This window comes from Podarcis filfolensis, assembly GCF_964270895.1.
Source record: "Podarcis filfolensis genome assembly, chromosome: 13".
Taxonomy (NCBI): Eukaryota; Metazoa; Chordata; class Lepidosauria; order Squamata; family Lacertidae; genus Podarcis; species Podarcis filfolensis.
In genome coordinates, this window is record NC_139615.1 from 5,033,057 (window position 1) to 5,052,807 (window position 19,751).

A 19,751-nucleotide genomic window follows, 5' to 3' on the forward strand; every position below is an offset into this window, starting at 1 on the left:
TAAATGGCCTCAAAGGCCCAGTAGACCTGAAGGAGTATCTCCACCCTCATCATTCAGCCTGGACACTGAGGTCCAGCTCCGAGGGCCTTCTGACGGTTCCCTCCCTGTGAGAAGTGAGGTCACAGGGAACCAGGCAGAGGGCCTTCTGGTAGTGCCTGCCCTGTGGAGCACCCTCCCACCAGATGTCAAGGAAATAAACAACTATCTGTCTTTTAGAAGGCACCTGAAGGTAGCCCTGTTTAGGAAAGTTTTTAATGTTTGATGTTTTATCATGTTTTTAATATTCGCTTGGGAGCCGCCCAGAGTGGATGGGGAGGCCCAGCCAGATGGGCAGGATATTAGTTATTAGTAATATAATAATAATAATAATAATAATAATAATAATAATAATAATAATTTATTATTTATACCCCGCCCATCTGGCTGAGTTCCCCCAGCCACTCTGGGAGGCTCCCAATCGAGTGTTAAAAACAATACAGCACTAAATATCAAAAACTTCCTAAACAGGGCTGCCTTCAGATGTCTTTTAAAGATAAGATAACTGCTTATTTCCTTCACATCTGAAGGGAGGGTGTTCCACAGGGTGGGTGCCACTACCAAGAAGGCCCTCTGCCTGGTTCCCTGTAACCTTGCAATGAGGGAACCACCAGAAGGCCCTCAGCACTGGATCTCAGTGCCCGGGCTGAACAATGGTATACAGGTATATTATTATTATTATTATTATTATTCACTGTGAAAAGAGAATGCTGCAGCAGATGGGCCTCCATTGGCCTCATCTAGTCTCACAGACTTTATGTCTGATGGTTGAACCATCTTACCGACGAAGGCGCCAGAGAGACTCTCTTGACCTAAGCGTGTCCGTAATGATGGCTTCTCCCCCAGTGAGATTATGCTTGCAAACGACACGACCTACTTAGCAATAGTCTAAATCTTGTTCCTTCCCAAGTCTAGGAATTCCAGGATTTGAAGAGATGGGCTGGAGGTCTGCCTCTGCAACCCTCCCAGTGTCCCCAGCAGGAAGGCTAATAATAATAATAATAATAATAATAATAATAATAATAATAATTCATCTGGGTTTCCCCAGCCACTCTGGGCAGCTTCCAACCAAGTATTAAAATACAATAACCTATTAAACATTAAAAGCTTCCCTAAACAGGGCTGCCTTCAGATGTCTTCTAAAAGTCTGGTAGTTGTTCTTCTCTTTGACACCTGGTGGGAGGGCATTCCACAGGGCGGGTGCCACCACCGAGAAGGCCCTCTGCCTGGTTCCCTGTAACTTCGCTTCCCGCAGTGAGGGACCCGCCAGAAGGCCCTCGGCGCTAGACCTCAGTGTCCAGGCAGAACGATGGGGGTGGAGACGCTCCTTCAGGTCTACTGGGTCTTTGAGGCCGTTTAGGGCTTTCAAGGTCAGCACCAACACTTTGGATTGCGCTCAGAAACGTACTGGCTTGCTCTCGCTTTCTGCTTTGTCCCTCTCCACCCTCCCAGAGCCAGGATCACACTTCTCGATGGCTTCCCAGAGCTTCATGCCGTCCTCCTTGTAGTAGTAGCCGGGGAGTGACTCCAGCCCCCTCTCTCGGAGGTCGTCGGGGAGGCAGAGGGTGGAATATGTCAGTGTTGAAAGACCTTTAGCCAGCAGGTGTGACAGACCGTGGAAGCCCGTGGCCATAGCCTGGGAGAGAGAAAAGGCCCTTTTTGAGGAGCTTGTAACACGGAGGAGCAAATGCAAAACCGCCAAGTGCCCTGGGAAAAACGGGACATCTCGTTTTTTCATGAGAGATCACGGCAGCCGTTTTGGGTGCTCTTGCGCTGAAAAAGCACCTGGGAGGGCAGAAAGGTATGGGTCGCGAAAATCTCCTGGGAGAGCATCCCAGAAGACACATGTCCCAGTTTGGGGTCTGAAAAAGTTGGATGGTATGTAAAGCAGGAAAGTTGCTGAGCTCAGAAACAGGAAAGCACCTGTATTCATTATATTATTATTATTGCTGCTATTATGATTATTTCTTCTTTTTTTGTATATAATTTTTTATTAAATTTTCTGTTTTACAGTTTAAAGTACTCTTTCTTACATCCTTAAGATATCAATGACTTCCCTTCTCCGCTTTCCATGGCTCATGTTACATATAAAAAAAACCCTGCATATTTTACAAAAACTATACCATTCAGTATTCCATCCATCAAAACTTATTTACACTGCTGAATTTATCTCAATGCTGCCAGCATTTTCAGCTGTACACAGTTATTTCCCATATATTCAATAAACGCTTTCCAATCTTCTCTAAATATATGTTCTTCTTGTTCTCTCATTCTATGTTAAGTCTGCAAGCTGTGCATATTCCACCCCCATCGTTCAGCCTGGACACGGAGGTCCAGCTCTGAGGGCCTTCTGGTGGTTCCCTCCCTGCGAGAAGTGAGGTGAAAGGGAACCAGGCAGAGGGCCTTCTCAGTGGTGGCGCCCGCCCTGTGGAACACCCTCCCATCAGATGTCAAGGAAATAAACAACTCTCTGACTTTTAGAAGACACTTGAAGGCAGCCCTGTTTAGGGAAGTTTTTAATGTTTGATCTTGTATCGTGTTTTTAATATTCTGTTTGAAACCGCCCAGAGTGGCTGGGGAGACCCAGCCAGATGGGTGGGGTATAAATAATTTATTATTATTATTATTATTATTATTATTATTATTATTATTATTATTATTAACAGTTTATTTCCCATATGTGGCGCAAAATCTTAATTGTGGACAACTGCCCCCAGGATCAGACGACTAAGGGTTAAGCAAATCTGCGCTTACCAGGTCTATGAGGCCGCCTGGAGCAAAGAGGTTCCCCCTGCCCAGGACGTTGATATGGAGCGTATATCTGAAGTGTGGGATTAACAGCTGCAGGTGAGAGAGAGAAATAAAACAAGGTCAGAGAAAGGAGGTCACAGAGGGTAGGGGGAGCCCAAGGGAGAGGTGAGATCATCCCCTTCCCCAAACCTTGCTCAGGCCAACTCTGGGTATGTCCACCCTCCACAAATATTTTCATAGAATTGCAGAATCGTAAGGCACCCCAATGCGGGTGGCGCTGTGGGTTAAACCACAGAGCCCAGGACTCGCCGATCAGAAGGTCGGCGGTTCGAATCCCCGCGACGGGGTGAGCTCCCGTTGCTCGGTCCCTGCTCCTGCCCACCTAGCAGTTCAAAAGCACGTCAAAGTGCAAGTAGATAAATAGGTACCGCTCCGGTGGGAAGGTAAACGGCGTTTCCGTGCGCTGCTCTGGTTCGCCAGAAGCGGCTTAGTCCTGCTGGCCACATGACCCGGAAGCTGGACGCTGGCTGCCTCAGCCAATAAGGCGAGATGAGCACCGCAACCCCAGAGTCGGTCACGACTGGACCTAATGGTCAGGGGCCCCTTTACCTTTAAGGGACCTCAAAGGGCCATCAAGTCCAACCCCCTACGATGCAGGTAAAAAATCCGTGGCAGATGGCCACCCCTCCCTTTGTTTAAAAACATCCCATGAAGGAGGTTTAGAGTGATTTCCTCCCAACATATGTTTCTTTGCATGCCATTGGAACTAATAGACACAAATGTTGCCAAGCCAATTCCCTAATAATAATGAAATAAAAAATTTAAGGTCTTATATATATAATAAATGTTCATAAATGTACCAAGCAAACACGTACATAAATATACAAACCACATGTCTGAAGCAGCACAGGAAAACAACCCTGGAAACCATTTTGACTTCCAAACTGACCAAATGATTTCTCTGCAAAGTCAAATGGAAAAGCCTCCCCTGCAACCCGCACCCACCTTGTGCACCGGGTGGCACATGGGCAGTTGCCGCAGAGTTGCCAGCAGGAAGACTTCCACCACCAAGTGGGTGTGCAGCAGGTGGGTGAGCACCTCGTGGATGTGGAAAGTGCTGTTTCGCACCCAGAGCTTTGCCAGCGCCCAGTCCCACTCCGAATCGGTGGGCAAGAAGACGGGGCTCTCCGGTCCGGGTTGCTGGGTGAGCTGGAAACAGGAAAACATTGTTGAGGCCGTCGTCGTTTTTCGAGAGCAAGTTACTAGTCCCTTGGGAGCATAGCTGTCAACATTTTCCTTTTTTTAAGGGAAATCCCCTTATTCCAAATAGGATTCCTCACAAGAAAAGGGAAAAGTTGACAGCTATGCTTGGGAGGGAAGTGAAAATGGTTTCGCAGGTCAACACGGAGTAAACCCATATTTTTTTGCAGTCAGGCTTCCGTAGGAATATGTTTGCACTTCTGAGTTGTACAAAACTATTCACCCACCAGGCCTCCATCCATGAGGCAGCGTCACAAAGCCAGGAATCTTTATCCTCTAAACCAGGCATGTCCAAAGTCCATTTCGGGGGCCTAATCGGTTCAATCTGGCCCCTGTGACAGTTTATTTCCAGGGGTAAAATCCCCCAAAAACCTCAACAACTTCAACACTAAAAAACGCTCAGCAACTCACGGCCCTTCACTTCATCAAATCTGGCCCTCTTTGAAAAAAGTTTGGACACCACTGCTCTAAACCATGGGTAGGCAAACTAAGGCCTGGGGGCCGGATCCAGCCCAATCACCTTCTAAATCTGGCCCCCGGACGGTCCCGGAATCAGTGTGTTTTTCCATTAGTAGAATGTGTCCTTTTATTTAAAATGCATCTCTGGGTTATTTGTGGGGCATAGGAATTCATCATATATTTTTTCCAGAATACAGTCTGGCCCCCCACAAGGTCTGAGGGACAGTGGACCGGCCCACGGCTGAAAAAGTTTGCTGACCCCTGCTGGTAAACCAAAGCGCTGTAGTCAACTAAGCCCTGCTCAGGACAGACCCATTGAAACGAACATGTCTACTTTTCTCAACACGCCTTTTGAAGCAGCGATTCCGATCCCACTCTGCGTCTGCCCTGGATTTGAAATCATCCTTTTTTAAAAAAAATATCTATGTTTTTATTGTCAATTACTCTGGGATGTTTCATGGGAACTGAAATAATAGAAGGGCCTGAGTGTTGTGGTACAGGGGGGGGGGGAGAAAGAGGGTGAGGAAGAGAATTAATCCCTCCAGCTCCGGGGTGGGGCTTGGTAGAATTTGCCACCCCAGAGGGAGACGGGGCGTTACCTGGATGGCAATGGGGATCATCTCCCCCAGGGGAGTCGAGTGCAGGAGGCAGAGAGGAGCGGAGATATGCTGGAGGGAACCGTTCAGTTTGGCGGCCGGGACGCCTTCCAGAATCTGGCAGTCGATGAGGAAGATGGTGCCCTTCTGTAAGTCAAGGTAAAGGTAAAGGTAAAGGGGCCCCTGACTATTAGGTCCAGTCGTGACCGACTCTGGGGTTGCGGTGCTCATCTCGCTTTACTGGCCGAGGGAGCCGGCGTACAGCTTCCGGGTCATGTGGCCAGCATGACTAAGCCGCTTCTGGCGAACCAGAGCAGCGCACGGAAACGCAGTTTACCTTCCCGCTGAAGCAGTACCTGTTTATCTACTTGCACTTTGAGGTGCTTTCGAACTGCTAGGTTGGCAGGAGCCGGGACCGAGCAACGGGAGCTCACCCCGTCACGGGGATTCGAACTGCCGACCTTCTGATTGGCAAGTCCTACGCTCTGTGGTTTAACCCACAGCACCACCCGCGTCCCCTCTGTAAGTCAAAGCCTGCCATTAATAGGACGGAGGGGTGAGGTAGGACAATAATACGCCTCCAAAATGAAAAATGGCATCTAGTAAAGGCTTTCTGGGAAACGATATATAATGAGTTAAAGAAAATGTTCAAAACTACTTTTGTTAAAAAAGCCCAGAAGCCTTTTTACTGGGTATAGTAGGTGAAGAGGTACTAAGGGAAGATAAAAGACTGTTCATGTATGCAACAACAGCAGCAAGAACCCCTTTAGCCCCAAAATGGAAACAGAAAGAAATACCAACGAAAGAAGAGTGGAAGATAAAAACGATGGACTTTGAGGAACTGGCAAAGCTGACGGGGAAAATCTGAAACCAGCATGATCAAGTATTCCAAAAGGACTGGAGTAAATTTATACGATATTTGAAAGATCGTTGTAAGCAGTTAACAACACTAGTAGGGTTATCTGAAGATTTGTAATGAGAAATTGTTTACCTTTCTATATTTAGATAGATAGATAATTTATTACAGTCAAAGACCAGCTCACATAACATAAGAAGACAAACAGCGTTCATAAAGATAAAATATACAATTGGAGCAGATTGCAGCAATAGCTCATGAGTTAAAATTGAGATATATACATACACCCGTACAACTGAGATTTGGGCTACCATAAGAAATTGACCCTGAGGCGCCCCAAAGGGCAACTTCAGCATTTCCCTAGTAAGCTATTTTATTCTAGAGGATGATATATGCCTACAAATCTGGGCGCAGAATCTGGCTACCAGCCAGGATGCCTTGTGATCTTTGCCTAAGAGGAGAGAATTAAGTTTAGACTTGTCTGAAAGATGGGTGAGCCTCTTCAGCAAAGGATCAATGGTGTCTCTACGAATCTCTTTTTTTTTTTTTATAATAAATTTTTATTAAATTTTTGCTTCCCAAATAAATCCGTACAACCATGTTTACAAATTTCCGATTTTTGAACTTCCACCAACACATCCCTCAATCATCCATTTTTTTTAACCTTCACGCATTTTCTATATGCTATTGCCAATTTTCTATTATCTTTCCTCACTATTTCTTTTTTACAATATACCTTTTACTATCACAAAGCCTCCTTAAAACCCACTAGCGTTGTCTGTTCATCACAGATAGTTTTCAGATAATCCGTAAACTTTCCCCAGTCCTCGATGAATTTGTGGTCTTTCTGATATCTGATTTTTCCAGTCATTTTGTCCAATTCTGCATAATCCAAAAGCTTCGTTCTCCACTCATTCAAGGTCGGTAATTCCTCTTGTTTCCATTTTTGGGCCATTAGTATTCTTGCCGCAGTTACTGCATACTGAAAAAGTTTATAATCACTTCTATTTATCTCTCTTCCTGTTATTCCTAACAAAAAGGCTTCTGGTTTTTTTACAAACGTATATTTAAGCATCTTTTTCAACTCATTATATATCATTTCCCAGAAACCCTTTACCCTCTTGCATTCCCACCACATATGATAAAATGATCCTTCTTTTTCTTTGCATTTCCAACACTTGTTACATGTTTTAAACATTTTTGCTAACTTTACGGGTGTAATATACCATCTATATACCATTTTCATAATATTTTCCTTTAACGCCATGCATGCAGTAAATTTCATATTTTCATTCCATACCTTCTCCCAGTCAGCCAACTGTATATTATAACCGAAATCTCTGGCCCAGTGTATCATTACCGACTTAATCTCCTCATCTTTTGTTTGCCACTCCAAAAGTATTTTGTACATTTTTGACATTATCTTAACATCATTGTCAATTATCTCTGTTTGAAATTTCGATTTTTTCTCTGTATATCCTCTCTCTTTAAAGTCCTTTTTAAACATTTCATTTACCTGAAGATAATGCAACCAGTCATAAACATAATCTTTAACTTGCTCATATGGCTTCATTTTCCATTTCCCCCCCTCTTTGATTACTAACTCACCATAGGTAATCCAATTCTCTCTCATATTAATTTTCTTTACACTCATTACCTCTAGTGGTGACAACCAGTGTGGAACTTTCGGTTCCAATATATTTTTATACCTATCCCATATTTCAATTATGGAGCTCCTGAAAATATGATTATCAAAACCCTTGTGGATTTTCTTCTTCTCCAACCATAAATAGGCGTGCCAACCAAATCTATTATCAAAACCTTCTAAGTCTAGTAATTTGTTGTCTTTTAATTTTATCCACTCCCTTAACCAACAGAGACAAGACGCTTCATAATATAATTTCAAATCTGGCAGGGCAAAACCGCCTCTTTCCTTAGCATCTGTTTATAACTTGAATTGTATTCTAGGCTTTTTGCCCTGCCAGATATATCTTGAAATCATTCTTTGCCACTCTTTGAAGATCTTTGTTCCCCTGATTATAGGGATCATTTGAAACAAGAATGACATCTTTGGGAGCACACACATTTTGATCATTGATATTCTGCCCCAGAAAGATAATTTCATTCTACTCCAAGTTTCCAAGTCTTTCTTAATTCCGTTCCACACCGGTATATAGTTGTTCTGATATAAGTCAATACTTTTTGGGGTTAACCAGATTCCCAAATATTTTATCTTTTTAGCCACTTCAATCCCTGATTCTCTTTGCATTTCTTCTATCATACTCTGGTCCATGTTTTTGACCATTACTTTAGTTTTCCTCTTGTTTAGCACAAATCCGGCCACTCTGCCAAATTGATCTATCTCATTTAATACTTCATTTAAACTGTTTTTGGGGTCTTCTATTGTTATTACCAGGTCATCGGCAAAGGCTTTAACTTTATATTCATTTTGACCGACTGTCACTCCTTTTATTTTTCCATTATTCCTAATTGAACACAAGAGGACCTCCAGGACCGTTATAAATAACAATGGTGATAGAGGACATCCCTGTCTAGTACCTTTTCGTATCTTAACTTCTTCTGTAAGTATATTATTTACAATCAATTTCGCTCTTTGTTCTGAATAAATTGCCCTTATTCCATTATAGAAGTCGCTTCCAACTTCCATCATTTCTAAATTTTTTAGCATAAATTCCCACGATATATTATCGAAGGCCTTCTCCGCATCCACAAACATTAATATAGCTTGTTTCTCATTCCTGGCAGTCAGATATTCTATAATATTTATTATATTTCTCACATTGTCTTTCATCTGTCTGCCTGGGAGAAAACCTGCCTGGTCTGCATGAATAGTTTCCTGCAGAATCTTTTTTAATCTTTTAGCTAATATTCCAGAAAAAATCTTATAGTCTGTGTTCAGCAATGAGATCGGCCTATAATTCTTCACTTGTGTCAAATCGGAATCTTGCTTAGGAATAAGTGTAATAAAGGCTTCTTTCCACGTTTCCGGAATATCTTGTTGTTTCAGAATATTATTCATAACTTCCTTCAATGGTACTGTCAAGGTATGCCTCAGTTCTTTATAATAACTAGATGTAAAACCATCCGGTCCTGGTGCCTTTCCTTTTTTCAATTCTTTTATAATCTCAGTTATTTCCTCATTCTCAATTGGAGCATTCAGTCTGTCTTTCTTTTCTGTCGGGATCTTTTGCACCTTTTTTTCTCTTAGAAATCTTTCTATTTTCTTCATGTTATTCTTTTCTCTATTGTTGTATAAATGGTTGTAAAAGTCCAAGAATCCTTTCCTAATACCTTTGGGATTTTCTACCTCTTCTCCATCCACTATAATTTTGTTAATTGTACTTTGTTCCTTTCTTTTCTTAATTTGCCATGCAAGCCATTTTCCTGATTTGTTGGCGAACTCAAAATTTCTTTGTCTTAGCTTTTTGATATTCCATTCCACCTCTTTGTTTATAATCATTGCGAATTGCGTCTGCAGGGCTTTGATGTTTTGTTTTATTTTCAGATTATTTGGTTTCTTAATTAATTTTTGTTCATTGTCCATTATTTGTCTCAGGATTTCCTTCCTTCCTTTCTCTCTATTCTTGTTTTTAATCGCATTCTGTTGGATGAAGAACCCTCTCATTACCGGTCTCTACGAATCTCAACATAAAAAGGACATCTAAAAAATATATGTTTCCATATTTATTTAAACTTTGGAGGTATTTTGTGATGTCTTATTAGAACTGGAAATTCCTGCTCACCCCTTCCCAACAGGTGGGTGGAGTCTGTGGCCCCGAGCAGTGCCACCTGGCCAGGTGTCACCCACCAGGTAACTGCGGGCTTGGCCCCCCCACCTGGTGGGCCAATGGGCTGTCAGTGGGGGTGTGGCCTGGGGGTACGTTTAGGGGCCGGTCCCCGGCCAAGACTCATGTTAGGTATCCTTTAGTCTATCTTCGAGTGAAAGGGGGTGACATCTCATGCACCCCCCATGCCACGGCGTTTTTGCAGGTCCCGTTAAAGCAGCGGTTCTCAACCTGTGGGTCCCCCAGATGTTGTTGGACTACAACTCCCATCATCCCTGAGCTCTGGCCTTGCTAGCTAGGGGTGATGGGAGTTGTAGTTCAACAACATCTGGGGACCCACAGGTTGAGAAAGGCTGCATTAAAGGGTGTTTGTGGGAGTCCCTGGCCCTAGAGAGGCAGCAAGTAGGTCAAACTCACATTGTGTGCGTGGGTGCGCTGTGTAAGTTCACAGTTGTGGTCCCCTCACATTGCAACTTTCTTCCTCCACATCCTCAGCCCCCCGTGGGGTTGAGAGGAATACCTTCCAAGGACATTTCCAGGTTGCCTACATCTGAATTCAATAAAGTTGTGGCCAATTCGAACCCATAGCTGCTTGTCAGGTCTCGTCCTTTGTGGGGGGGGGAGGGGACCCAAGGACAGGGTTAGTGCGTGGGCCCGCAAATATATAAAATGCTGTGATATGAAGGTTTACTTTGAAAGCCAAGAGGTGGGAGGGGAGGAAGTTGACAGGCTCAAAAGAGCCAAAGAGGTCAAGTGGAAATAATGATGTGATTATATATGTTCAAATTGTACTGTGGAGAGTGTATTAACTTATGGTCTGTGTGTGTGGTTTGGGAGCTGCACGGTCAGGGGGGAAACAATGCTGTCCTGGGTTGTAAAGACTGCGGAGAGAATAATTAGGTGCGCTCTTCCCACCTTGGATCAAATCTATGTTTTCAGGTGCCATAAGAAAGCTGCAGAGATAGCGCAGGATAGTGCGCACCCCGGAAATGATCTCTTTCAGCTTCTGCCTTCTGGAAGAAGGGACAGGGTTATAAAGACTAGGACTAGCCGCCTGAGAAACAGTTTCTATCCAAATGCGATTTTGGTTTTAAACGTAGCATAAGGTAGTCTCTGTGGGAGTATATTGTATTCAATTATGGGGTATCAGAGTTTTTAGGGGGTTAACCAGGCTGGGATAGCTGGGATAGCAGGCTTGTTGGTTTTTGAACGTCTGATGTAGATTTTTTCAATTTCGTTGTTCTGTATGGGACAATGACCATAAAGATTATCGTATCGGAAAATTAATAAAAATTATTTTGAAAAGAAAAGGAAAGTGGCATCTGTCTAGCTGCCTGTCTAATAATATAAATTGTATCTTCTTTCCATTGACTCATACATCCCAAGTCTGTAGCAAAACTATGTGAAATTATTGGAGACAATGTAAACAACCAAAGCTTTCAATGATAATTACGGAATCTTACGAAAGAGCATCAAAATTGCGAAAGAGAACGAGCAGCAAAAGCAGAGTGGGCTCAACAATTCACGAAAAAGGAACAAAGCAAGAGGATAGAGCGAAGGGTATCCCTGATCGCAGCTGAGATCTTTGTGAGGCTGTGTTAGGAAGGTGGGGGCCCCCCGCCCTGTCTTCTTACCTTCAGCTCCTCCTCCAGGGTGCTGTTCTTCTCCAAGGATTTGGCAACCATCTCATGTGTGACGGGGAAATTGGTGGGGATCTCAGTGCAGCGCCGGATGACGACAGGATTCACTCCGTTGAGATACTGGTACCCAAAGAAAGCATCTTCATCCCAGTGCGTGCTGACGTATTCTGGGGACACAGAGATGTCCACGGTAAGGTATCAGAGAGGACAGATTTCCTTTGGTGGGTGTGCTAGAGGAGGCCTTTATTCAGGGGTGGGGGCAGATGGGACGAACCGCAAAAGTCCTTCAGTCCTCAGTTCCTCCCATCCATAAAGTAATATAATCATCATCATCATCATCATCATCATCATCATCATCATCTATTATTTATACCCCACCCATCTGGCTGGGTCCCCCCAGCCACTTTGGGCGGCTTCCAACAAAACACTAAAATCATAGAATCATAGAATCATAGAGTTGGAAGAGACCACAAGGGCCATCGAGTCCAACCCCCTGCCAAGCAGGAAACACCATCAGAGCACTCCTGACATATGGTTGTCAAGCCTCTGCTTAAAGACCTCCAAAGAAGGAGACTCCACCACACTCCTTGGCAGCAAATTCCACTGTTGAACAGCTCTTACAATAATAATACAATAACCTATTAAACATTAAAAGCTTCCCTAAACAGGGCTGCCTTTAGATGTCTTCTAAAAGTTTGGTAGTTGTTGTTCTCTTTGACATCTGGTGGGAGGGCGTTCCACAGGGCGGGCGCCACTACCAAGAAGGCCCTCTGCCTGGTTCCCTGTAACTTGGCTTCTCGCAGTGAGGGAACCGCCAGAAGGCCCTCTGCGCTGGACCTCAGTGTCTGGGCAGAACGATGGGGGTGGAGACGCTCCTTCAGGTATACTGGACTGAGACCGAGTGGGTCTAATAGGTCTGCATGTTTGGCAGGATTCTGCGTGGCCACAGAAAAAGGCTTAGAGTTAGACTGTGGTAGCAGGTGCAGAATTTAGGCTCCTGGAAATCTCAGCCAGAAGAATTTGCTGTCTTTATGGCTGGGAAAAGATGCTGGAACTGTGAAATCTCAGGAGCTGAATGAGATTTTAGGATCATAGCCATGCCATTCCCAGAGTGGTTTAACTATCAATTGCTTTTCACAAGGAATTTTGGGGATTTTACCCCTCTGAGGGGGGAACAGGGGTCTGTTGACAACTCTCAGCATCTTTAACAAACTACAGCTCCCAGAATTCTTTGGGGTTAGATGATTACAACCTGTTATATGCTGGGCTGCCTCTGAAGATGCTTTGGAAACTTCAGCTGGTGCAGAATTCGGCAGTCAGGTTGGTCACCGGGGCAAGATTTGAGCAGATAATGTCAATCCTGGCTCAATTGCACTGGCTGCCAATTAGTTCCCCGTTCTCAATTGAAAGTGCTGGTTTTGACCTATAAAGCCTTAAACGGCTCAGGACTGCAAGACCTCAAGCACTGCCTCTCTCCAGATGAACTGCCCTGGACCCAGTGATCACCTGAGGCCCTTCTTTGTGTGCCTCCATATGAGGTCTGGATGGTGGCAATAAAAGGAAAGGCCTTTCCTGCGTTGGCTGCCCATTCGTGGAATCCTCTCTCCCTAGAGAGGCTCACCTGGCACCTTCACTACATCACTTTCGGCGCCAGGCAAAAATATTCCTCTTCTCCCAGGCCTTTGGCTAATTAAACTCTCTAAGGCCTTTGGAGTGAGTTTATTGGTTTTGTTTGTTGTCATGGTATGTTTTTTGTTTTGCTTTTATATTGTAAACCACCCTGTGATCTTTGGATGAAGTGTGGTATAGAAATAATAATAATAATAATAATAATAATAATAATAATAATAATAATAATAATGTTTTATAGGATGAATGTGGTCTGGATGGAGATACTGACCTGAAACAGGGGATCGATAAAACCAAAAAGCCCTCCGTACATCATCCAGCTTCCGCCAAGAATTCTTACAATCCAGCAAGCCCTTCAGTTTCAACTCAACTTCTCTGGCATTCAGAAAGGAAAATAAAACATATTGAAAAGTGGGGGATACTGGGTCTCCAAAGCTCCTCTTGTTTCTTCCCCCCATGACTGGCAGAAATAAAACAGCTACAGCATAGATATTTCCCACAGCATAGATAAGCATGATAGCGAGGAACTTCACCTGTTGAGTTCCTGTCTGCTCTACAAGTCTTAATGGCAAAAAGGCTGGGAATTTTATACTTCCGCCACTTATTCCACACAGAGGTACATTCTTGCCAATCCATGGTTGTTCCCTTGTCGGTACATTTAAAATCTAATAATAATAATAATAATAATAATAATAATAATAATAATAATTTTTATTTATATCCCGCCCTCCCCAGCTGAAGCTGGGCTCAGAGCAGCTAACAACAGTAGAATGATAAAACATTCTAAAATCATTTCATTATAAAATTAATTCGAATCAGATTAATGGCAACCATTGGGCTAGAGTTCTGTGAGGATTGCCAAAGGAGGGGGTCAGGCTGTGCCTTGGCCAAAGGCCTGATGGAACAGCTCTGTCTTGCAGGCCCTGCGGAAAGATGTCAAGTCCCACAGGGCCCTAGTCTCTTGTGACAGAGCATTCCACCAAGTCAGGGCCAGTACTGAAAAGGCCCTGGCCCTAGCGGAGACCAGTCTAACCACCTTGCACCCTGGGAACTCCAAAATGTTGTCATTTGTGGACCTTAAGGTCCTCCGCAGGGCATACCAGGAGAGGCGGTCCTGTAGGTACGAGGGTCCTAGGCTGTATAGGGCTTTGAAGGTTAAAACCAGCACCTTAAACCTGATCCTGTACTCCACCGGGAGCCAGTGCAGCTGGTAAAGCACCGGGTGAATGTGATCTCGCAGCGAGGACCCCGTAAGGAGTCTCGCCGTGGCATTCTGAACCCGCTGGAGTTTCTGGGTCAGTCTCAAGGGCAGCCCCACGTAGAGCGAGTTACAATAACTTGCGTGGATCACAGTGGCGAGATCAGGGTGAGAAATTTGCTATGAGCAAAACGGTTGAACCAGAATTATTGCACAAGTTCAGATCCTGGGGAACTCCTCTCATCCCTCCTCTAGCTCCCGCCTCTGCCACCCATGTCCCAACAGATACTTACGAAGCCACCATTTGCACCTGGAAGGCACTGTATCGCCTGCAGGAATACTGATCGTTTGGATGCAAATTGTCTACGCAGTCAACATCTAGGCATTGGGGCCAGCCCGGTTGGTATTCTTTATATCTGTCCCAACAAATAAACATAAACGTTTGCAAAAATCCATAAATGGGGGGAAACTGCATAAAAATCAACGTATCAGCAAAAATACAAATGTGCATTATATCTGATGAAAATTGCTTGCAGAACTGTGTGCATTACTCAAAAGTGCTTTAAAAAAACGAGCATAGGGAATTTTGCCGTGAAATGCTGCTAAATTTTCGCAGGCACTTAGAAAAAGCCCCTCAAAGTGATTTGGAAATGTGGAAAACTAAAGACGGGGAAAGTGAGAAACTCTGGGGAGAACCACACCATACATTCAACGCACACGACTTCTCCCAAAGAACCCTGGGAAATGTAGTTCCCCCTCATTGAGCTACAATTCCCAGCACCCTTGCCGAAGGACAGCTCCCAGTTTCCTTTGCAGTAAGCGCTTCAAATGTACGGTTCAGCAAGCGCCCTGAAATCTTATTCGGTTCCTGAGATTTCACACTGCCAAGCATATTACGCCAACCATGAGGAGTAGGAAGTTGCTGAGATTCTCGGGAACCTACCGCATTCTTCGTTCTATAGGACACACTTTTCCCCCTCCAAAAATTAAGGGGAAATGTGTGTGCGTCCTCTGGAGCGAATGCAGGCTCCTTGGCTTCAGCGATAGCAACGCGAAGCCTCCGAAGCGCAGAGGGAGCGCTTCCTCCGCGCTCCGGAGGCTACGCGTTGCTTTCGCTGAAGCCTGGAGAGCGAGAGGGGTCGGTGCGCTACAGGCTTCAGGGATAGCCGCCTGAAGCCTTCGGAGCGCAGCAGGACCTTGCGCTGCACTCCGAAGGCTTCGGGTTCCTTTTGCTGAAGCCGGGAGAGCAAGACTCTCCTGGCCTCAGCAGAGAGGGAGAGCTGCGCAGCGCCCCTTCAGCCAAGCGGGAGGAGAAATGGAAGGGGCTCCGTTTCTCCTGCCGCTTCGCTGAAGGGGCGCTGAGCAGAGAGGGGGAGATTTTTTCTTTCTTGTTCTCCCCCTCTAAAACAAGGTGCGTCCTATGGTCAGGTGCGTCCTATAGAGCGAAAAATACGGTAAATACTGCATGCGCTCTTTGGGGGAAGCCATGTATGAAATGTGCTTTCAATTGTACAATATGGCGCTGTCCGGGGAGAACCCAATGTTGACAGATTGCCTCGTCCCTGCAGCTGACTCCTGGCCCGTTCAGGTGAGCTTAGCCACAGAATCTGCTCACCTGTAGGCCTGTCGCTTCGCTCGCAGCTCATTTCTCCGATGTTGTAAGAGCAGCTCGTTCTCCTTGTCCATGCAAACGGTTTTGGCTGGAGGGGAGAGAGGCGGGCGGGATGGAAAGAGAGTTTTGGGGGAGAGGAAAGATCGCAGGGCGGGGCTTTCTCTGGCAACCTGGCTCCATCCCTCTGAACCCAGGGCCAGCTTTGAGGCCACAGCCCTGTCTTTGGAGAACCAGAGATCTAATTCTAATAAGGACTGCCGCTTCCAGAACTCAAGCCTGAGCTTGCTTCCCTTCTTCTTCCCTCCCCATCGCTTTTTCCTTTTGTGTCATGACTTTCAGATTGTCAGCCTCAGGGCAGATACTACCTTGCCACAGACCTCGTAAGCCGCACCTGGAGCCTTTTTGGCTAAAGAGCGAGTCAATAACAATCATAATTACAATGAAATATATACAGTGGTACCTTGGGTTAAGTACTTACCGTATTTTTCGCTCCATAAGGTGCACCTGACCATAAGGCGCACCTAGTTTTCAGAGGGGGAAATAATCAAGGGAAAAAATATTATCCCAGCTCAGATCTTCTCGCGGCTGGAGGGGAAAGCCCGGTTAGCCCCCCCCCCCACAGCCCCAAAGAGCAGCTCAGGGACCTTCTCCCTGCTTTTGCGGGAGGTGGGGGAATTCCTCCACCTTGTAGAAAAGCCCACAGGAGCCGCGCACCCTTTAAGGAGCACACGGCTCCTGCAGGCTTTTACACGAGGAGGGAAACGGGATTGACTGGCCACATCAGTCCCTTCTCCCTCCTGGGGAAAAGCCCACAAGAGCCGCAGGGGCTTTTCCTCCCTGCCTCCCCCCTGCATTCGCTCCATAACACACACACACATTTCCCCTTACATTTTAGGAGGGAAATTTATGGAGCGAAAAATACGGTAATTCGTTCCAGAGGTCCGTTCTTAACCTGAAACTGTTCTTAACCTGAAGCACCACTTTAGCTAATGGGGCCTCCTGCTGCTGCCGTGCTGCCAGAGCATGATTTCTGTTCTCATCCTGAAGCAAAGTTCTTAACCTGAAGCACTATTTCTTGGTTAGCGGAGTCTGTAACCTGAAACGTCTGTAACCTGAGGTACCACTGTATATATCCTTCATGGAGTGGGTGGCTGTGGCAGCACGGAGCCTTTGGCCATGAGGGATGATAATCGGGTGGGAAGGAAGTCTTGGGTGTGATACGCCAAGCCAGAAAAGCGTCGCTCCTTCCCCTCTGTGGAAATACCAGAAAGCCGGACAGGGTCTCTCACCTGCCCCTTCTCTGAGCTCGAGGGTCTGGAACCCCAGAAGCCACTGGTAGCAGGGGAAGCGATATGTCTCTCCCTGGGGGGTGGCCACTTCAACATAGCTGCAGTTCCAGTTTGTCTGAGGGAAGATGCTGTACTTCTCCTTGTGCAGCCGGACCAGCAGGATGGGACCCAAGTCCTGTTTGCTTTGGACCACATATTCACCCACCTGAGAGGCAGAAGGGGAGAGTTTAAGGCAGGGGTCAGCAAACGTCTTCAGCAGGGGGCCGGTCCACTGTCCTTCAGACCTTGTGGGGGGCCGGACTATATTTTGGAGGGGGGGGAAATGAACGAATTCCTATTCCCCACAAATAACCCAGCGATGCATTTTAAATAAAAGCACACATTCTACTCATGTAGAAACACCAGGCAGGCCCCACAAATAACCCAGAGATGCATTTTAAATAAAAGGACACATTCTACTCATGGATAAACACGCTGATTCCCGGACCGTCTGCAGGCCGGATTCAGAAGGCGACTGGGCTGGATCCGGCCCCCAGGCCTTAGTTTGCCTACCCATTGTTAAAGGCATCATGGCAACCGAAAGAGGCTGCGAAACGCAAAGAAGGTGGTGTTTTCGCAACCGCCTTCCCCTCCGGCAAAAGGACACAGGACTTTCTTAAAGGATTCTGGCAGTAAGCCTGAGAGTTAACCCAACCCAAAAGTGTTCTGTACACAATAAATCAGTTTTGAGTTTATCTCTCCACCCACTCACGCCATCACCTGCATCTTCACGAAGGTTTAGCCCATCACTAGGCTATCAGAACAGCAGGAGCAGCTGGGAAGGGAGCACTGGAGTTCATGGATTTTTAAAAATAATCATTTTGGATGTTGCCTTTGTTTCTTAATTTGATCCTTTTACATGGTTTTGCATGCACCGTGGTATTTTATGCATTGTGCCTTTCAGTCCTTTGTATTGATCATTGTTTATTGTCATTGCTAAGTGTCTGTTTGATGTTTTGAGAGTTAATTTTATCATGCACTATTATATTCTAATAGGTTATTAGGTAAAGGTAAAGGGACCCCTGACCATTAGGTCCAGTCGTGGTCGACTCTGGGATTGCGGCGCTCATCTTGCTTTACTGGCCGAGGGAGCCGGCATACAGCTTCTGGGTCAAGTGGCCAGCAGGACTAAGCCGCTTCTGGCAAACCAGAGCAGCGCACGGAAATGCCATCTACCTTCCTGCCAGAGTGGTACCTATTTATCTACTTGCACTTTGATGTGCTTTCGAACTGCTAGGTTGGCAAGAGCAGGGACTGAGCAATGGGAGCTCACCCCGTTGCAGGGATTCGAACCGTCGACCTTCTGATCGGCAAGTGATAGGCTGTGTGGTTTAACCCACAGCGCCACCCGCGTCCCTAATAGGTTATTACGTATTACTTTATTTCATTCCATTTTAAAGTTACGTTTTGTTATGGCTTTTTGTATTGGATCAGATGATTATAAGGTGTGCGTTCTTTGCTGTATATTTTGTTGCTGTGAACCGCCTTGTGTATAGTAACATAGAAAGGCCGTACATGAATTAAAACTGAAATGAAATGAAAAATTAGGGCTGCGCTAAAATCCTGCTGAAATCTGACAATGCTGAGCTAGGCAGCCTTCCGAAAACCCAAAGCACTCACCTCTCCGGGCGAAAAGTCTTTGCCGCATTTATCCAGCTGGGTTTTGGGGCTCTCCCCTCGAGACCCCACCAAAGTGATGGAGATCGAATCCATGGTCCCTGCACACAGGTAGTTGCCTGTGGCAACCCGGATTTTGTAGGTACTAGCCATGGACGCTGCAGCTGCGGGACTTTTCCAGAAACCTTGATGAAAGCCAGCGAGGTTTTTATTTTCCCTCTCCCTCCTCCTGTTTCCCACCCAGAGTCTGGCTGTTCAAAGGAGAAGCCCAGCCAGTTCCCCCACTGCTCCGCCTTGCAGGGTTGATGCTTGGAAGAGAATTTGGGAGTGAACAGGAGTCGGCCCCTCCTGACTCCCACGCACGCTCACCTGGGACGGACCTTTGTTGGCAAGGTGAGGTCTCTACTTTTTAAGATGCTCTCTAGGTTTGTCATCGCTTTTCTCCCAAGAAGCAGGCGTCTTTTAATTTTGTGACTGCTGTCACCATCTGCAGTGATCATGGAGCCCAAGAAAGTAAAATCTCTCACTGCCTCCATTTCTTCCCCTTCTATTTGCCAGGAGGTGATGGGACCAGTGGCCATGATCTTCGTTTTTTTGATGTTGAGCTTCAGACCATATTTTGCGCTCTCCTCTGTCACCCTCATTAAAAGGTTCTTTAATTCCTCCTCACTTTCTGCCATCAAGGTTGTTTCATAAGCTGAAAGAATGAGTAAGTGGTGCCATTAAACGAAAGTGGCAAAAGACAGGATTATTGTGGGCACGTCCTTCAGTGAGTCATTGCAGTTGGCAAAGCGTGACTTAGCATTTAGGGGAGGTGGTGAAACATCCGGTTCACCGAACAATTTTAACTTTCTTGGGTTGTTTGAATTAATTGCCAAATTTGATCCCTTCTTGTATGTTCACATAAATCAGCATGGCTCTGGTCAGTCATCGTACTTATCCAAAACTTATGTGAAGAAGTTA

At 45.6% G+C, this 19,751-nt stretch overlaps 1 protein-coding gene across 1 annotated transcript in view; it reads right to left on the minus strand.

The window, feature by feature from the left end:
- LOC310746817 (arachidonate 12-lipoxygenase, 12R-type-like) overlaps nt 1-19,050 on the minus strand; it is a 26,814-nt gene extending 7,764 nt beyond the window's left edge. Inside the window, exons 1-10 of the mRNA XM_083580944.1 lie at nt 18,792-19,050; nt 17,133-17,337; nt 15,847-15,931; nt 14,525-14,647; nt 13,305-13,408; nt 11,399-11,571; nt 5,106-5,249; nt 3,793-3,996; nt 2,791-2,877; nt 1,503-1,672 (exon numbers count right to left, since the gene is read on the minus strand). Coding sequence (XP_083437070.1) covers nt 1,503-1,672; nt 2,791-2,877; nt 3,793-3,996; nt 5,106-5,249; nt 11,399-11,571; nt 13,305-13,408; nt 14,525-14,647; nt 15,847-15,931; nt 17,133-17,337; nt 18,792-18,941 — 1,445 coding nt within the window. The 5' untranslated portion in view covers nt 18,942-19,050. The remainder of the gene's footprint in view (nt 1-1,502; nt 1,673-2,790; nt 2,878-3,792; nt 3,997-5,105; nt 5,250-11,398; nt 11,572-13,304; nt 13,409-14,524; nt 14,648-15,846; nt 15,932-17,132; nt 17,338-18,791) is intronic.
- Nucleotides 19,051-19,751: the final 701 nt, after the last annotated feature.